This window comes from Oxyura jamaicensis, chromosome 1 (assembly GCF_011077185.1).
Source record: "Oxyura jamaicensis isolate SHBP4307 breed ruddy duck chromosome 1, BPBGC_Ojam_1.0, whole genome shotgun sequence".
In the NCBI taxonomy this organism is placed as follows: Eukaryota; Metazoa; Chordata; class Aves; order Anseriformes; family Anatidae; genus Oxyura; species Oxyura jamaicensis.
In genome coordinates, this window is record NC_048893.1 from 204,461,530 (window position 1) to 204,480,814 (window position 19,285).

A 19,285-nucleotide genomic window follows, 5' to 3' on the forward strand; every position below is an offset into this window, starting at 1 on the left:
CTTGTTCTTCTTTGCTTGCCAAGAATGTACAGTTTCACAATCAAACTGGAAAAAAAAACACTCCCAAGTTTCTTCTGTCTGAAAATTTCCTCCTGCATAATTTTAATGTAGGTTTTCTTCAGCTGTGGAAAATTAGTCTTTTTCTGCAGTATCAATTACAGCTGTTGCTGGCTGCCTCATCCTCTGCTCACCCATGCAGATTGCAGCTGGAGTGCAGCCGCCAGCCCCATGACAGCCCCTATCCAGGTAATCTTGCTTAAAACAATGCTTTACCTGCTGCAATTTTGTGCTAAAATTTATGGATTAAAGTGTTCCAGGCAATCCAGTGATGATTTAGAATCATAGAATATCCTGAGTTGGAAGGGGCCCCCAAGGACCATAGAGTCCAGCTCCTGGCTCTATAGAGGACTACCTACAAATTAAACCATATTTATTATGTGCAACTCCAGCATCGATCTCCCAGACTGAGTCCTCCTGTTACTACAAGATTTTGTTCTCCATATCACAGGCAGATGTTTGCAGAAAATATCCTTCTTCTTTCTTACAGACCACAGACCCAGCACACCTGTGCCAGATGTGTGACTCCAAACTCTCAACACTAGAAAAGACATTGCTGTCTTTAATAGCAATTATGTAATTTTCCTCATGCACATACACTTATTTTAATCCACGCTGTTGCCCCTAATCAGATTATCTGCAGAAACTCTTGGCAGGCCTATGTGTGAAGCCACGCACTTGGGACTAACGCAAGACTCCTGACTGCAACCTTGCAGATTGACAGCTGGCAGCAGCGGAGGAAAACCCTCCAGGTATCTGCCATCCTTTGCAAGCTCCAGGCCTGCAGGGAGCACAGAGCTCCAGGCTGCTGAAATCCCTCCTCCAGAGGGCTGCCTGTTTTCCCCTGATGCCAGCAGTCAGGCTGCCAGCCCTGTGGTTGCTTTTCCCCTGTGCTGCTGACACTCTGACAGCTGGAATAGTCCCAGAGGGCAGCAGTTCCTGCTGAAGCCAAGCAGGGTTGCCTGAGCTGTCCCTGCCTGCAGCCCTGCCAGGGCCAGACGGTGCCCAGGTCCCTGCTTTATGCTGGACAGCTTCAGGCTCCGTTCCAATACATGACGATGATCTTTTCTGCACTGGACCCAATCCCCAGTGTGCCACTGGTGCTGCCCCCACCCCCAGATGCACTGCTGTGAGGTTAGGGGGCTGGCTTGCAGCACAGCACTTCACTCTGCCCAGTGCCCCCCATCTTGTGCCACTTCTGTCTGAGGGCAACACCTTTAAGAGCCATGTTTGTGAGCTGTTGTGTTGGTGGAAATGTTTCTCTGTTGGAATAGAAGTGCACAGACTTCAGTGCCCATACATAGAGCATCACTTACCAGCTCTATGGATCACCCATCATGTGGATAAACGGGCTGCTAGAGAGAGCTCCTAATTGCTTTCATACATAACAGAAAGGATTTGGAGCCATTGCAGAAGTCTCTGACAAAATGTAACATCTTCCATCAGGAAAGATGGGTTGTGCCCATGAACAGCTAAGAACAATGTTTGAGCCATGATCTTCTGACTAGGCTTTCATAGCATATGTTTGGGAAGAGCACAAAGATTCTTCTCTTGAACTCGGTTCCTTCATCACTGACATTTCGCAGCTGCCTGAGGAAGCAAAATGATCCAGAACAGTTGTGACTAGGGGCCCTGGTGATTTATATTATTTGGGTGAAATAATTTATCCTAAAGGCAAGCAGGCAGATTTGTTTGGCCACTCACTGCCAAATCACTTATGGTAACGAGCTGGGTGAGGGCAGTGTACAGCAGCTGATGACACAGCTTCATGCACTGCAGCTTACACAGCTGCTTGAGACTTTTTTTTTTCTTGCAGAAGATTTTGTTTAGTGGAACAGGAACTCATAGGCAGGCAAGGACACTCAAGACACATCTGGTGAGTAATTGTTCAGGTGATTGTGAGCGTGTGACCTACCCAGCAATGCCAGATCTCACCCTGCTGTATAGACCTGCTGGTTTCTCGGCTAAGCTTTCCGCTGTTTCTTTTTTGTCCTCCAGATAACAGCATGTTTCAAGTTCCTGGGCTTTTGGCTCAGCATATCCTACAATAGCTGGCCACCCCTTTTGCTCTGGATTTCACCAGGAGGCTGCTTCCCCCTCCCACCCTCCCCCAGCCTGCAAAGTCATCCAGTTCTCCAAAACTGGAGAACAGAGAGCAGCAGCTCACTTGATGAGATGCCAACCACCACCCAAACAGCTCAGTTTGCTTGGATGAGGGCAAAAAAACTGTATTGCATATGTGTGCAACCTTGTGACAGGCAAAGCTGAGTTAAAGCCCACCCACCTGCTGAAGCACACAGTTGGCTCCAGCCTTCCCTATCACAGCCTGAACTGCTCCTGCTGCAGGGGCTACCAATGCCCATGGTGCCAGGCTGTGGCACTGCCATCGTCCCCCGTGTGTTGCTGGACGGACAGAACCTTCCTTGACCAGGTTATTAACAGTACCAACATCTTCACAGCGCATCTGCAGGCCACCACCAAATGCACTATTTCACCTGCACCCTCACATCCTGCTCCCAGCTGTGCATCTTCCATCATCAGCACCAGGGACCACAGCCCACAGGACCCTCTGGTTGCTGTGCACCGCCCCTGCGGGAGGCAGGGCTGGCAGCCCGCACCCTGCAGTGCCCGCATGCCAGCACCACCTCCTGCAAGTCGCCTGGACTGGACAACGCTCCTGCTGTGCACTCGTGGCCAGGCACTGAACCAGCAGACATGGTCAGGGCAGCAGGGGCATGGCAGGGACTGCTGTGCTGCACACAGCATGGCTACGTGCTGCTAACATGGAGTCCCCAGCACCAACAGCCACAGGAGGCCCGGGGGGCTGTGTCTATGCACGCACCCCAATGCAGTCTCATGGCTGCTCTCCAAGCTCCACCATCGCACAGCAGCGGGAGCTGTGCCTTCAGGGGCTGGGATGCTACAAACCAGCTGGTCTGACGACAGTCCCTTCTAGATGCAGAGCCTGTTCCTTATGGAAGCTTTATTCTGGATGGAGACACAGCAGCAGCACAGAGCCTGGCTCAGCCATGCCTGGGCACTGCACCCCAGCTCCTGCTGAATCCCAAAGTCTCCTTACCCCTCCACAGGGCTGCCTCAACACAGGCAAGAGTGAGTACCTACCTGGAGAAGGTGGGCAGCATGTGTATTTGGGGAAAGGCAAGGTTGGGAAAATGTGCACCTTATTAGCAATAATGCCTTTTGCAGCAGAATGAGCAAGCCATCCACTCTGCACCTTCTGCCTCCATGTCTGACCAAGGATGGGGTGACTTCAGAGACCCAGATGTGCATTCAGTAACTCCCAGCAGCCATCCTCCTAGCATGGCCCCGGGCTTGTGGGATGAGCTGCTGGCAGCCCCAGGCTTCACCACACTCCCATCTCCTCCGCTGCCAGCAAGCCTGGCTGCCTGCCATCCCTACCCAGACAGCGGCTTCCAGCAGAACAGGGGCCAGTGCTGCTGTGAGCAAGACTACAAGGGCAGGAGGCAGAAGCTATCGCCCATGAGAGACAACGCCAGCCCAACAGCCAGACCCTCGCACCAGCTCCTGCTGGAGGAGAGTGGACGCTCCCTGGCTCTATGCACCAGGTGGAGGACCCAGCTACATGCAGGACTGCCCGCAGTGGGGCCAGCCAGTCACCCCTCAGCAAGGCTGCCTGCCTTGGCCATGGCCATGCTGCACCTGCAGGGCCCAGGAAGTGGCTGGAAATGCAGTGTAGTCACCGCCAGCTGCTGCACACCCAGAGAAGGGTGCTGCAGGAGGGCCGCCTGCACTGCATCCCGCTCTACCTCCCAGCACCCTGCTGCAGGCCCTGCTGTGGGGCCCTGCACCAGCCTCAGCAGGGCCGCAGGCCGCAGCATCCTCCCCTCAGTGGCTGATCTGCACCGCATGAGGCTCAAGATGCATTCGCCGCTAGACACTGCCCAGCCTGCTGCTGCCAGCTGCACCCCATGCTCATTGCACCGCAGAACTTCTGTCCTGTCTGCTTCCCTCATCTGGACCAGAGCACCACTGAATGAAAAACATCTACTCATAGCACTGCTCCCAGACACAGTGCTGGGGCCGCATCTTCCTGCAACACTGCTGGCCAGACAGCAGACTGTACTGCATGCAGTGCTACACACAGTACTGCCCTGCAAGATCTCCCCGATGCAGTGTGCTCAGCACCTCATGCATGTGGTCAGCTGGCCACTGTCCTTAATAAAGAAACCAGAGTCCACAGGCAATGGGACTCCATGCAGAGGATGCTCCCCCAGACAAGAGCATGTGCAGGGAAAGTTGGTCTCAGAGGTCAGACTCTTAGGGGAAAGGCAGGAAAGCCCACATCATCCCTACTCCTGCCTGGGATCCACCAGAGAGGCTGCAGCCACTGGTTGCTTTCCCAAAAGAGACAAGCTCCGGGAAGGAAAGGCTCATGGAACAGCAGGGGTGGAGAAGCAGGCCCCAGGTACAGAAATAAATCGATATATTAGTGTACAAAACATGCTGCTTCCTCTGTACAGTGCCCCAGCCGGGCGCAGGCTCCCCAAAGGGAGTTCACACATATATAAATAAGGCCCAGACAGCTGCAAACAGTATTTACAGCCCACAGGGAGCTAGCGCCTGCTCCGGGGCCAGCCCCACCAAGAGCAGCTGCTACGCCCAGCCCGCGGGATCCTCCCTCCTAGCCTGCACTGGCCAGGTTCATTTCAGGTCCACATCAAAGTCCAGCACCAGCAGCTTGGTCTCCTCTGTCCCATTGCGGCTGCCCACTGCACACACGAGCTTGGTGTTGGAGGCACGGATGCGCCACACTACACCCCCGCTGCCCCCACTCTCCAGTGCAACCAGGTTGCGCACAAATTCGCCCGTCTTGAGGTCCCAGAGCTTGACAGTACCATCATCCGAGCTGGTCACCACAAACTTGGAGCTGAACTGCAGGCAGGTCACCGCACTCTGGTGCTTGCTGGGCCCTGGAGGCAGAGGGTACCTGTTAGTCCTCCTGTGCTCCCACCTCTGGTCCCAGGATCTTCAGATCACCCACTGCTTGGCTCTTCCACCCCTGGGCAGCATCTGTTGTGACCCTGCCACATCTGGTGGCCAGGAACAACATGACACTGCTCCAACACCCCTAGCAAGGGAAGTTGTTCCACATCCCCGCACTCACCCTGCAGCGTTTGCAGGCATTGGCCCGTCTTGATGTCCCAGATTTTCACTGTGGAGTCAGCATTGCCAGACACAAGGATGTTGTCACGTAATTCCATGCCACTAGTGAGCGACTGGTGCCCCATGAGCGTGTGTAGACAGTTTCCACTCTCTACGTCCCACACTCGGATTGATGTGTCCAGAGAGCCACTCACAATGTGCGTCCCGTCAAACTGCCAGAGAGACACTGGTCAGCACGGCCTGCCTGGAAGGGGAGGCTTGTTCTCACAGAATCACAGAATATCCTGAATTGGAAGGGACCCACAAGGATCATCAATTCCAACTCATGGCAGTGCAGCAGCAGAGGCTCAGGTAGCACCCTATGGCCCAGCAGGGTGCACATGCCTTGGCATCGCCCTCGCTCTAGAAGACGACATGGTTTGTGTGTTCCTACAGTACACACACGTGAGAGGGGTCAGGGCGGAAAGGCAGAACACATCTTATGCAGAGCACAGTCTGTGTGCCTCTGCAGCGCATGCATGTGGTGGGCAGATGGCCTCTTATGTGCCAGGACAGACAGGCTCATGTCTCTGCAGAGGGGGAAGGGGCCAGGCTCTTACCTGCAAGGAGTAGACGCGGTTTGTGTGTCCCTGCAGCGTATGAGTGCAGCTCTCGCTCTCAGGGTCCCAGACTTTCACTGTGTAGTCATATGCGCCGCTCACCACCTTGTGCCCGTCATACTGCACACAGCGCACGGCAGCCACGTGCCCCATCAGCACATGCAGACACTGCCCAGTCTCGATGTCCCAGAGGCGCAGAGTGGCATCCCGCGAGCCACTCACAACCCTGTGAGCAAGGGTGCACTTGGAGCCTGCATCAGCTCCAGACCTCACCCAGCTGAGCTAAGCCTGGGCATACCAGCTTTCTGAGGGGCAGCCCCAGCTTACCCTCCCCCAGGGAGGCCTCTTCCCACTCAGCATCCTTTGGCGGCAGATCAGTGTAGGCCCAGAAGACCTCTGCACTTTCACTTGCACCAGATCCGACCCCACAGACTGGCCCAGACTCTAATACTTCCTGACCTTCACCCACCCCACCCCACCAACCAGACCCCAAACACCTTTGACCCCATACCTGTTCCCATGCAAGTGCATGCAGCGCACTGTGGACGTGTGCCCATACAGTGTGTGCACACATTCGCCCGTGTCTGCGTTCCACACTTTGAGTGTCCGGTCCGTAGAGCCACTGATGACAATGCTGTCCCTCATCTGGGAAGACCAGACACCCCCTGTGTGGCCAACAAGTGTCTGCACACACTGCAAAGAACAGTGAGGTGTGAGGCATTGCTTTGGGAAAAGACGAACAACACAGCAAGAAGAGACAGCAAAGAACAGGACTTCCCCTGGGCAGGACTCTGATAAGGCACTTCAGGTCAGAAAACCACCTCCCTGCAAACAGGTTCCCACCAGAGTCCTCCCACAACAGTCACTTGTTCTGAAACCAACCAAGTTTCTTGGCCTTTCCCATCTTCAGGAGAGTGGTCCACACTTGCTGACCACTGGTGAAAACATGACCAGCTCCTGCTCATTTGTTACTACACCAATGCTGACTCCTAGCTTAAGATACCTCTTCCCACTGCTCCTGCAGTCACAGGATCTACCAATTCCTCCCCCCAGCTGCACTTTGTCAGAGTCCAGATAAACCCATCAAAATGTCCTCGATACCTCTCATACCTCCACCCTCTCTGCAGCAATGCAGAGGAACGGCACAACTTCCATTGTGCCAGCAGAGCAGCCCTGTGACCAGATGTGGGACAACAGCTCACCTCGCCAGTGACAGCCGACCACACTTTGAGTGTGTTGTCATCTGAGCCACTGACTATCCGGTTGCCGCAGAACTGCAGACAGGTGATGACATGGTCATCATGTCCCTTCAGCACCTGCAAAGGGAAGACCATGAATGAGGAGGGAGGTGTGCAGTACAGATGGGTTCTTTTAACTACAGCCACCTCCCTGCTGCTTCTCTGCTGGGTAACAGCTACAGAAAGAGCCAAATGGGGCATTTGGGAGCTACTGCTGGGGGATGAGGGGCTACAAGGGAATTCCAACATACAGACCGACCCTTGTGGCTATTAAGGCTGCACTAGCAATTGAGCTCAGAGACAATGCTTTGTCCTAGATCAAGAAATGGTGTCCGTGAGACAGAGCACATTTAGGACCACCAGCTCTCTTCCCTGGGAGGCAGGTAGAAAACAAACAGCTCTGCCTCCACTTCCACCTCCCTGAGCATCAGGCAGAGGAGGCAGGCGATGGATGAGACCCCTGCAGGGACAGAGAATGGCCAGCTCAGCAGGGCCCCAGGCCAGGCAGACCTGGCCAAGCACAGTGAAGAGAGGCTTGGTGTAACGGCCAGCCTGGAGCTGCCCAGTGCATGGACAACACTGTGCGGGGGGGTGGTGCAGGGCAGGCATTGCAGTGGCAGGGCCCCGGGGAGCTCTGCTCACAGCTGGCACAGTGACCAAGGGCATCAGGGGCTCAGGGTTGCTGCCACTACTGTGGTCCCCACAGCATGCCCAGCACTGCTGTTCACCGGGTGCTGCCGGGGTGCGGGGAAAGGGCTGGGGGCACTGGGGGCTTGGAGAAAGTCCGGGGATGGAAAGCAGCAAGACAGAGACTATCGGCTGCAGGGGTGACTGGGGCTCTGCTCTTATTTGCTAGATAGGGATGAGGGGCAGGATGGGATCTTAGCAGAGAGACAAAACCAACATCAAAGTGCTCTGCAACACATTATTATAGAATGTACTAGGGACAAGGCTTGTCTGAGCCTTAGGAGGGCTGTACCATTCTCTGCATGCCAAGGTTAGCTACAGTCCTGCAACACACATTCAGAGAAAGGGTGAACATGTGGAAAACTCCTTGTCTGGGGTTAAGGGCAAGCCTTTTTCCACCGGCAGAGCTGCATTCCTGTACCATCCACCATGGCAATCCCTGACACCAGCTGCACTGCCAGCCAGAGCACATACAAAAACTCCAAACAAGCTGTGCTGTGGATCTGCTCTCTGCAGGCAGGGACAGGAGTTGCAGGAAGCTGGCAGAACCTACAGCTTCAGGGAATTTTAAATTCAAATACTTGCAGGTGAATGTCTCTGTCTTGTGTCTCCTGTGGCCAGGCCAGCCACCTGAACGCTTTCCCAAGACGCTTTTAAAATTTTTAATGATCTCATCCTGTTGGTCATGGGTATTTTTCTGCTGCTTCCTTCTTGCACCAGATTCCTCCATGTCAAAGCCCTGGAGTCTGCTTCTCAGCATGCACTGCTGAAGACACCTACCTTGGGGGCTTTAAGCTCCCCACTGCGCCAATTCATGTCAATTTTGTGCTGCCGCATAAAGGCAAATTTCCAGGGGCTGTACATGAACCCAGGGCTCAGTAGGCGCCGCTTCCGCAGGTTCAAGGGCTCCTCAATGCCTGTGGGAAGAAAATGCAGTATGATGCAGACTTCCTCATGGTACACAGGTGATCTGTGTCCCCATCCATGCAGGAGCCAATATGATACATGGCAGTGAGAGCTGTGGGCTCCCCTACTGTGGCTGCAGATTCCAGCCACAGTGTGCCACATGCAGGATGGGCATTTACCTTCCTCACGGCATTTCTCTCTCCAAAGCAGGTTATCTTCAGCCAAGACCCTCCAGTAGCGGCAGGTCTGGGCAGCACGGAGCAGGTCCCGAGGCTCCAGGAATGAGAGGACATAGAGTGCCAGCTGTGGGATCAGAAGCCAAGTTACAAGGGCACAGCAGGCTCCCAGGGCTGGTAACCAGCGCACGGCACCAGGGCTAGCTCATCACTTGCTTCAACTCACCTCCTTGGGCAGCAGGGAAATGAAGTCTCTTTGGAACTGTGGTTCAATGACCTGCATCATGTACTTGATTTGTGAGGGCTCGCAGCGATCAATGAGCTCATCCAGAGCAAGCAGCTTCTCTGGGCCACTCCACCGCTGAGGACAGGGACATCAGTCACATTGCCTGCACACATGGCAGGCCCTCACAGGCTCCTCTGTGACTGCACAGGGCCTATGCCCACCCCAGCCCCAGCAGGGACACCAAACAGCACAGGGGCACCTGAGCCGTAGGAGAGCAAGGCCTCTGGAGTCAGCCAGGGCTCCAGAACTTACTCCCCAAGACAGGAGCCACAGAGATGAGGCTGGGAGCTCCACCAGTCACATACAATGTAACACAGGTACTGCATGATGGTGGACAAAACAACACTGCCCCAAAGGACACACTGCCCAGTGGGAACAAGAGGTGGGCCAATATCACATCTGCACTCCTTTAGCTAAGGGCAAAGACTCACTGAAACTCCACCGTGGGACCCAGAGCCCAGGTGTATGGCAGGCTGCACAAAGACAGACTCCGCAGGGCTTGCCCCTCCTTGTGCTGCCCTTCAGCACCACAGCTTCATGGTGCCACCCCTGGCGAACCCTTTGGCGGGGTTCTGTGCCTACCTGGAAGGTGCGGAGCCAGTCCTGCAGCTCAGGGGGAGGAGCAACCGAGGGGATGCGGCGGCGCCGTGCTTGGCCTGCCTTAGCATTGCGCAGGTCCCCAAAGGTGGTGGTGGGACTGGGCATGCAGGGACCCAGGGTCCTGGGCCACAGACAGCGAGAGATGAAAGCAAAGGTGAGAAATGCCAGCACTACTTTGGGCCATGCTGTGCGAGCAGTTCTCAGAACGCCGTTCCCCTACACTACAAACCCTGAGCCTCCCCTAGACTAATGCCTTTCCCCAACCTTTCCACAGGGACCACAGCTACATACACACTCTCCTTACCCTAACCCACTCTATGGAATGACAGAATCACAGCATGGCTGAGGCTGGAGACACCTCTGGGTGCACCTACTCCCACCCTGCGCCAGCAGGGCCACCCAGAGCTGCTTGCCCAGCACCACATCCAGACACAGTTACTGGAGATCTCCAAAAAGGAGACTGGCACCACCTCGGAAGGGCTTCTAGATGACTGAGGGAGGGGACTGCTGAACTGAGGTCTTCCCACTCCCCAGGCCAACATGCTGCTCACCACAGAAAGCACTCATCTTACCTGCTGTACTCAGAGCCCTTGCACAGCTTTTTACCAGGGGAGAGGGCCCTGCCGTCCAGGCCATTCTCTGACTTCCGCTTCATCTGCAAGGGGAAGGACAAGTTTAAGAAGGGTGGAGCACAGCCCTCTGTGCACGTTCTGGGTCACTGATTTTCTGCCAAGTGTGACAGAGTAGGAGACCCAGCCCAGCCAGTCTTCCAAGACCACGCTCTTGCTGGGAACCTGCAGCAGCTGAAAGCCAACAGCTCTAGAGCTGGCAGCAGACTTGATTTCTGGGGGAAAAACAGAATTTGGTCCTTCTGAGGGCAAAATCAGACCCAACATGAAAAGGTTAGCAGAGCAGGTGCACAGGGACAAAAGCAGTGGCTGAAAAAAACAGCAGGCCTACTTTGCCCTTCTCTAGGCAAAGTCCAATGTGGAGCATGCAAAGCTCCATATACACTGCAGCCTGCTGACAGACAAGCCCTATAGCCAGGCCCAGAGCTCAGCACACCACGCTGAGCCTGACAGCTACAGGGAGAGCCAGGCTGGGACGTGTGAGAGACCAGGGCTGTGCCTGCAGCAATGTTACCTTGGGCCGCACGTGGCGGAGGAGGCCACCGTCCTCCGTCCGCTGCAGGTAGTCAATCCAGCGTTCGCCAATGGTATAATAGAAGTAGACATTGCTGCCATCTTCTCCTTCCTCGCTGCAGCAGCTCCCATCTTCCTCTTCTTCCTCCTCCTCCTCCTCCTGCTCCCCGCAGGCCGTGGAGCTGACTGGCTCCTGCTCCTCTTGCCCGCAGGAACCATTGGCCTCTGGTCCTGACCCAGGACTCCCTTCCCCAGTGCGTTCCGGTTCCCAGGGGCCCGACACATCTTCGTCCTCGGCTGCTGCCTGCAAGACAGGGAGATGCAGGATCACTGCCCCAGCCCTCAGGTGCCCAGGGGCACCAGACTGGGGGCATGCTGTGGGGCTGAGGAGGCTGCCAGCCAGAGCAAGGGCCCAAGGCACAGAGGGGCTTCCCTCCACAGGGAAGAGGGGAGCTGACGACCAAGCCAGGGTACTCTCTGGGGACAGGCAGCCGTTGCCAAGCAAGGCCTGGAGACAGGATGCTTTCCAGCCCTAGAGGAGGGCTCAGCTGCCACATGACCAAATTATGCAGCATCAGTCCACTCCACGGCTGAGAGGCACACAAATGTGGCAGGGTTAGTGGGGTCACTGAACAATACTGAACCCACCAGTACTAGCTCCACTGTGCAGTGCCCTTCCCTGCTGCAGCCCTTAACCTGGTGCTTGGCAAAGCAGGGGTCAGAGCTGCTGCGTGTGTGGGCAGCACAGGCTGAGCATCAGCCTTCACAGCAAGGCGAGTGGCCCTCCAGCCCACTCAACCAGCAGCAAAACCAGCGGAGGGGTGCGAGTACTGTGTGCCCACCCAGCACCACCTGCACCCCTTCTCCCCAAAGAAAATAGCACTGTGATTAACTGCACACACACACAAAAAGCAGAAGCACTCAGTAATTACTTGGAAGAAGCAGAACAATGCCCTTACATCACAGGAGAATGAGGAACTGTTTCCAGTACACCAAGAACATATCTCAACCAGCAGACCAGGGTAATTTGCAACGAAGTGTCCCAGTGGGTAGTAGTACAAGCAGATCGCTGGCCCACACCAAATATTTTTAATAAATCTTGGAATACAGGAGGAATTCCAAAGACCGAGAGCGTGAAAACTGTGCCAAAACTGAGGAAAGCAGAAGACTGAATCTTTACATGGTTTTATACCTCGTAATAGAAGGGCTGGTGCAGGATTCTGCTGGTAAAAAATGACAGGAACATGCTTTGCACCAGCTCATGAGACTTTGAAAATGTCTTTTCAAATAAAGTTGATTTAATTCTTTGAAGCGTTACAGTTAGTTAACAAAAGCAGTTACATAAATCACATAAATGAGACGTACTCTTACACTGACTGGGACACAGTCTTCTGATCTCAACACTGGCACACCACGGCCTCAGACGTGCTGCTTGGTGAGATGGGTTAGGTAGGCAGCGCCAGCAAAGGGATCTCTGAAGGTATGTGTTACTGGGAAAATTCACTTGCTGCTGATAGGCTCAGTGCAGGCCCACATGGGGGAAAAACACTGCTCAGTATTTGTTTTGCTCATAGTAAGGAAGTAGATACTTTTTTTTTTCTGATTACATTTTGAGATCAACATTTAGGTATGAGGCAAGGACAGGACAGCCACACAGTGATCTGCATCACTTGGTAAACTGGGCTCACTCAAATAAAATGCATTTCAGTACACTCAGACACAACGTTCTTCATCTAAAGACAAGGAGAGCAGGACCAGCAAGACACCAGGGACTGTGCAACCTGTAAAGCAGCAACTGAAAAGGACTGAGGGGTCACGCTCCACAGGACCTTCAGGCTCAACAATCCAAACAGGGAAGAAATGCAAGCAGGAGTGCAACACTACCACAATGCCCAATCCATATTTTAAACAGAATGCTTAAAACTAAGACACTGGTTGATCCCCTCCCCCAGATGATTTCAGAGAAAACATCTCGTAGGAGAGGAAAAGAAATGGAGATGATTTGGTCACAATACAAAAATACGCGTGTGGAAGGAAAAACTTTGGTGCTTTAAAGGGCTCCTGCCAGGCACTAAAACATTTAAGGCAGCTGGGGTTGGGTTTGCTTACATTTAGGAACAAGGCCTCAGTGTCTGTGTTCTCAGCAGACAGCCCGGGCAGGCCACCCAGCCCCGAGGCTGGCTGCTTGCTGCCCCCCAACCCCTCTGCAGCCGGCTGGGGGCAGAGGCAGTGGCCCAGGCTGGGTGCCTGGATCTGCCTCTCCAGGAGGCAGCACTGGGCCCAGGCTTCTCAGTCAGCTCCTCTGGCATCCAGGCCTGGGGCTCAGGCCTGGGTCACGGCTAACAGGGGACACTGGGACCATGCTGCTGGGGTAGCACTGGGCATCCCAGGCTGTCACTGACAGCCTCCAGGCAGTCCAATACTTTTCAGCAACCCCCTTCCCCCCCGCCCGGCTTGGCAGAATGCTCAAGGACTTGGCCAGGGAGAGCTTTCCTGAGCCCCATGGAGTTTCCTCAGCCTCACAGGGACTAGCAGCAGGAAGAGGCACTTCCTGAAGAAGTCCCCAGCACCAGGTAGGCAGCATGTGGCCACTGCTCCCACGGATGAGGACAGGAGGGCAGGGACCTTGGTGAGAATGGGCTCTGGCCTCCTCAGCTGCCAGCCCCGGGGAAGAACTTCTCTCCACACCTAGTTCTGGCCTCTGATGATGAACAATTATTTGAACTCAATAACCGGCTGCAGAAGCCTCCTGATAGATAGCTGCTCTGCAGCTAGGGTGGGGGGAGAGTGCAGATAAGCCACGAGTGCCCTCTGGGGTAAGAGCACTGCTTTTCTGGGGACTTTGGGACAGATGCACTGATCAGAGCAGCTCCCAGCCAAGGCCTGCACCCAGGGGCCACCACACCCGCCCTACAGCAGGGAACACACCAAGCCTCTGCTTTGGACAGCAAGCTGCCACCTCACAGGGCAATTACGGACTGACCGCTCGGTTGTTTAGAAGGGTGCAGCCTCCTCTGGACTGCCTCGTTGCAAAGGCCAAAGCAGGTGTGTCTCCTGCCCAGCAAACCTCCCCATTCCTGCATCAGCTGTCCCCTCTCTCAACGCAAGACACTTCTCCCCAGCTCCTGGAGGCAGGATTACATCCCTGTCACACAGAAAGGAGCCCTAACTTTCTTTTCCTACCTGAGGCACAGGAGCCTTATTGTCCCCTTGCAGACGAGGGCTCACCCTAGCAGCGTCCTCGCTGCTTGGCCTCCTTCTGCAAGTCATCCGCTGACTGTTCAGCTCCAAGATGCGGGTGGTGATACCTTTGACGTGGAGAAGGTCATCGAGTGAGTTGAAGCCCTTCAGTTCCTGTGAGAGGGAGAAGTAAGACTCAACATGGAGCTCAGGATCAGTCTCCAAGGAGGACCAGGCTTACTGACACCCTTGTCTGAGGGGCTGTTTCCAGGCAGTGACCAACCAGTTTCCAGTTCATTTGCACCCACAGCTCCCATTGGTACTTTGAGGTGTTGGGGGAAGGAGGCTTGGGGTCCCACAACAATGTGGCACCTTTGTATTTCAAGTCCTTACTACTGTACCCATCAGAAGTAAGGAATGCCTTCTGCCTAAAGCTGCTTCTCCCATGCAGTCCCTCCCGTTTCCACAACCTGCCCCTGCTCTGAGCAGCAGTGACAATGCCCAACCACACACGCCTGCAAGGAACAGTAGTAACACTAGAGCTGTTAATAGCAGGTGGAGAAGTCGCCCAAAAGCAAACGACAAAAGCTCAGAAAGGGGAACTGCACCCTCCAGCTCACTAGTCCCAAGGCCGGGTGCATTTTCTGGCCCACAGAGTCAATCTCCAAGGGCTGGAAACAGCCCTGACCTTCTGCCACGTGTGCACACACATGCGCATGCAGGGCACCCTTCGCTCTGTGAAACACCAGGTCAGGCACCGCCTGGCCCAGCAGGCACGACAACCATGACTTACAAGGTATCACATCTACACCCTACACAGCCTCCATGTAGCTTCTGCCACAAACCAAAGTCAAAGGGCCTAAAATCATCAGGAACAATGGGAGTATGATTGTACTGGCTAACACAGACCTCTGGGCCAAGACAAGGCTCCTACCATCCTCTCAAAGCTGTCAAGCATCATTACAGCGCTTTTCCTGCTTATCCACAATAAACAGTTTTACCCCAAACCACTGCTCTAATGACAAGCCTTATTTCTACGAATTTTCCCTCACCTGTTCCCATACCAAGAGCCCTGTGGCTGCTGAGCCCCGTGGCTCTTCTGCCTCCACAGTGTTTACATTCCTGCTGTATTTATAGCTGGTGACCCTGCCACTCTCAGCCTCCTCTTTTCCAGGCCAAAAAAAGTCAAGCTCTTCCAGTCTTCTCCCGTGAAACTGGCCTTCCATTTCCCCAGTTTCTCCTGCCTCACTTCTCTGCCTCTTTCAGCAGGGATGCCATATTTCACCTACGATCCCCCCAGCTCTCCGTGGCATTAATTTTCCTGTCTGTGCTAAAAGCACCGTGACAGGCACAGCCCGTGATCACACGTACCTGTTTCACAGCTGTGTCACACGGGTGGCTCAGCCATCCCGTGAGTGACTACAGCACGCAGGCTTTTCTCCGGCTCTGTCATTTCCCAATGACAGTCACAGTCCATGGAGGGGGAGCGGCAGGACCTCCAGCCCGCGGTGACGGCACCGGGCAGCTTCTGCCCCTCCCGCCCCTGCCCGTTTTTCTCCTAGCAGGCAGCACCTCTTCCGCCGGCCCACGGGACCCACCCCGGGCGCGGGGCGGGCACGGGCTCGGGGCGCTGCCGGCACACGGAGCTCGCAGCCACGGCCCCCGGCCCCTGACGCAGCGGCTCCGCAGGGCCCGCACCCGGCCGCATCCACGAGCAGCAGCCCCGGTCCGGGACGGGCTCCGAGGGCCTCGCCCCGCCGCAGGCCGCGCCAAGAGAGGCTGCGGAAACGGGCGGCGGGGCCCTTCCCTCCCCCGCCCGCAGCCCCGGCAGCGACCCCGGGGCCAGGCCGCGCCGCCCGGCCAGGACGGGGCCGGCCGATGGGAAACGGGGCCGTGCGGCGGGACGCGACACAACCCGACAACCCCCCGTCCCGCGGCGCTCCCCTCCCGGCCCCCTCCGGGACAGGCCGGACCGCCGCCCCTGGGCGCCACCCGGCACCCGCCGCGCCCCCTCCCCCCGGTCACCGGCCGCTCACCTCTCTCTTGCGCACGATGCCGCGGGCGCGGCGGCGGCCAATGCCGCTGAGCGCCCCCTCGAGCTCGGCCACACCGGCGCGGTTGATGTCCAGTTTCCCCCCGCCGGGGCCCGGGCCCGGCCCGCCCGGCCCCGACATCCCCGGCAGGAAACGCCGCCGCCGCCGCCGCGCAGGCCCGCGCGCACTGCGCACGCGCCGCACCGCCCCGCGTGCATCCCTCCCCCCCGAGGCGCCGGGAGCCTGTACGGAAATAGCGTCTTTATTAGAACTGCGCGTGCGCGAGGCAGGGCCCACCGCCCCACTCACTGAAGGCACAGGGCACGGTCCTCCTCCCCCCACACTCCCCTCCCCCGGCGGGGAGGCGGAGACTCCGCCCAGAGGCTGGGGGCGCGCAGGCCCCTCACTGACGTAGGCCGGGCCTGAAGCCCCGCCCCCGCGGCGGCCCCGCCCCTCAGCGCCGCTTGTAGCGGCAGGGCCGCAGGCGCAGCCCCGCGCAGGGTCGGGGGCGCGGCGGGGCCGTCTTGGAGAACTCGAGGAGGAAGAAGAAGGTGCTGGAGAGGTCCTGCGGGGCACGGCGGGGCACGGCGTCACGGGCGGCCGCGTGTCACCAGACCCTGGCCACGCCTGCCCCAGGCCGCCCCCGCCCGGCACCCCCTTCCCCCTGTCACCGCCCCGACTCAGGCCCCCCCCAGGCCGGGCCACCACTGTCGGGACCCGCAGGCTCTCCCCCGAGCTCCCCGGTTCCCCCGGGGGAGTCTCATGCCCTGCAGCACCCGGTGTGCTTGAGGACGCACCTTGGAGATGCTTCTGAATCCCAGATGGGCCATGGCGTTCATGAAGGCTCGGATGTCCTCAAAGCGGCTAGCAACCTCAGCCACCAGCAGGGTACCGCTGCAGGAACGGCCCAGCCATGAGGGGGGATACTGCAAGCACCCCTGTGGCCTCCCCCCTCACTGCCCACTAAGAACCCATCTGTGTCCCTGAGATTCAGCCCCGCACCCGACATGCTTTGTTACCCCCGCACCCAGTCCCAGCTACGTGCATATCTCTGCCTACCCCTGTTTCAGCACACGATTTGCCTCTTCCAGGATCTCCTGCAGGTTGGTGCCCATCAGCGCTAGGCAGAAAACTGCAATGTCCACTGACTCAGCTTCCAAAGGCACCTATGAAACACAAACACAGAGACCAGCCCCAAAGTGAGGACGGCAACAGGGACAGGCTGCTTGTCCCTCTCTCTGGCACTCCCATGGCTCTCAGATTCAGCCAAGCTCTGTGGGAGGAACAGCAGTACTCCCGTATGAGAACAAACATATGTTCCTTTTCGCACATGAGGTTCTCATCCTTCCCACAGGTGCTCCCAACCACCTTCTTCTGTCCCCCACAACTTGACACCTTGGTCTGTACACCCTGAAACATGACAGGCAGCTTCAATACCACAAGCCACCATGAACATCCACATAGGTGCACACTGCTGTCCCAGCAAGCCTGGAGAGTCACAGAGCTCTGCCACCCCTCATGCACAGCCTCCTCTCCTGCACCTCCCTGGCTCTGAGCACGTGTGCGGTTCGCTTCCTCTGCATGATGTGGACCCTCATTGCTCAGTGTGTCACAGGCACAGCCCCAGCCTCCCTACCTTGGCCATGTCGCACACAGTGACAAGTGGGCTGAGAGGTACCAGGTCAAAGGAATGAACCTTGTTTCTGACACTGCTCGCAATCTTGCAGTCGCCGCATCCAAAATCCGCCACAACCAGAGAAGCTGGCCTAAGGAGGGGCAGAGATCAGACTGATAATGCTGCTCTGCCCACCACCTCAGCTCAGACCAGAGACTGCCTTGGGCCTGGCCCTCTGCAGAGCCCCTGCTTCTGCCGACACTCACCGCTGGCGCAAGTAACGGATAATGCGATCCACAGGATTCTCCGGCCAGCGTCCCACTTGTTGAGCAAAGCCGCGGTGGTAGATTTTGAAAGCTTCGGGGTCGTCCTGGAAGAGCTTTACAGCTTCCTGGCTGCTGGAAGTGTAGAGCTGCTGGTTGATGTACCGGAACCGGGCAGAGAGGAGCCGCTCTTCCATCCGTGCGCGCAGGGCCGCCGACCTCCCCACAGGGGCTGCATCCAGGGCAGGCAGCTCCGATGCACCCGCTCCTGTGTCTGCTTCCACGCCTGCTTCCTTCTCCTCACCAGGTCCTGCTTTGAGCTTATTCTTCTGGCGCCTTTTGTTCTTTTGCTTGTTTCTCCACTGCTGCCGAGTCAGCCTCTGGGCGGGTCCCGCAGCCGAAGCCCCTGTCCCCTGCCCCTCTGGCTCTGAGCTCCGCAAGGGCCGGCCCGCGGGCGGCTCTGCTGGGACACCGGAGGGCACCGGGGTGGCGGGCACCGCGGCACGGCGGCTCTCGGCGCCGCTCCGGTCCCGCTCCGCGGCCGCGCGGCCTCCAGCGCCGCATTTCCGCGGGGCGCGCTGGGTCCCGTTACCGGCGGCCGCCCGAGTCCCGCCCGTCCCGGCTGCCCCGGTGGGCGGCCCCGAGGGCGGCCCGGTACCACCCCCGCCCAGGGCCTCCCGCCCAGCCCCAGGCTCCGCGCTGCCCGCCACGCACCCCTCCGCCTCAGCCCGGCACCCGGCGGCTTGCCGCCGCCTCCGGGGCCGCTTCCGCGCAGGCTGGCCGTCCGCCGCCGGGCACGGCCGGATCCCGGCCGACGCCTCGAGGCGCTGCAGGGTGGCCAGGAGCCGCTGGCGCCGCTTCCGCTCCGCTGCGGCGGGGGCCTGCGGACAGCGGGGCGACCCGCCCCGGCCCCCCCCAGCATCCTTTACCGGCCGCCGAGGGACCTCGACGCCCGGCGCGAGGCCGTCCGCCCCCTCGCTCCAGTCCTCCTCCGCGAACATGGCCGGGCCCCGCGGGGCCCGCCGGCAGCTCCGCGGCCCGGCACCGAACCCACGTGCGCCCGCGGTACTCCCGCGCCTGCGGACAGAGCGGCGCCGGCAGCGCCCCAGGCGGGCGCCCCCTGCGGCCGGGAGGACGGGCGGCCAGGCAGCCCCGCCCCGCCCCAGATAGCCACGCCCACAGACACGCGCGCACCGCTCTTGGTCATTTGGCTCCGCCCCTCCTGATTGCCCCCGCCCATTCCCAGTTAGCCCCGCCCCTCCCGGTGGCCCCCGCCCCTGCCCGGTTCGCCCCGCCCACAGACCTCGGCCCGGTTGGCCCCGCCCCCGCCCGGTGCCCGCTCCCGGTGCCCCCCCCCA

General features: G+C 57.8%; 1 protein-coding gene across 3 annotated transcripts; it reads right to left on the reverse strand.

Annotated features, from left to right (window-relative positions):
* Window positions 1-4,486: 4,486 nt before the first annotated feature.
* RRP8 (ribosomal RNA processing 8) lies at window positions 4,487-19,062 on the reverse strand. Of its 3 annotated transcripts, none has more exons than XM_035331226.1 (16): window positions 17,931-19,062; window positions 17,686-17,815; window positions 17,109-17,215; window positions 16,847-16,943; window positions 14,065-14,190; window positions 10,838-11,140; window positions 10,267-10,349; window positions 9,677-9,815; window positions 9,035-9,169; window positions 8,812-8,935; window positions 8,507-8,643; window positions 7,004-7,117; window positions 6,313-6,494; window positions 5,802-6,027; window positions 5,204-5,414; window positions 4,487-5,009 (listed from the first exon to the last, which is right to left on the reverse strand). In XM_035331226.1, the coding sequence occupies exons 1-16, from the start codon at window positions 18,926-18,928 to the stop codon at window positions 4,741-4,743; spliced, it is 3,381 nt and encodes a 1,126-aa protein (XP_035187117.1). In that variant the 5' UTR covers window positions 18,929-19,062; the 3' UTR covers window positions 4,487-4,740. The 3 variants fall into 3 exon arrangements, with proteins under 3 accessions (XP_035187117.1, XP_035187107.1, XP_035187125.1); XM_035331216.1 differs by having other exon boundaries at window positions 14,020-14,190; XM_035331234.1 differs by lacking the exons at window positions 16,847-16,943; window positions 17,109-17,215; window positions 17,686-17,815; window positions 17,931-19,062 and adding an exon at window positions 16,053-16,248 and having other exon boundaries at window positions 14,020-14,190.
* Between the last annotated feature and the right edge of the window lie 223 nt (window positions 19,063-19,285).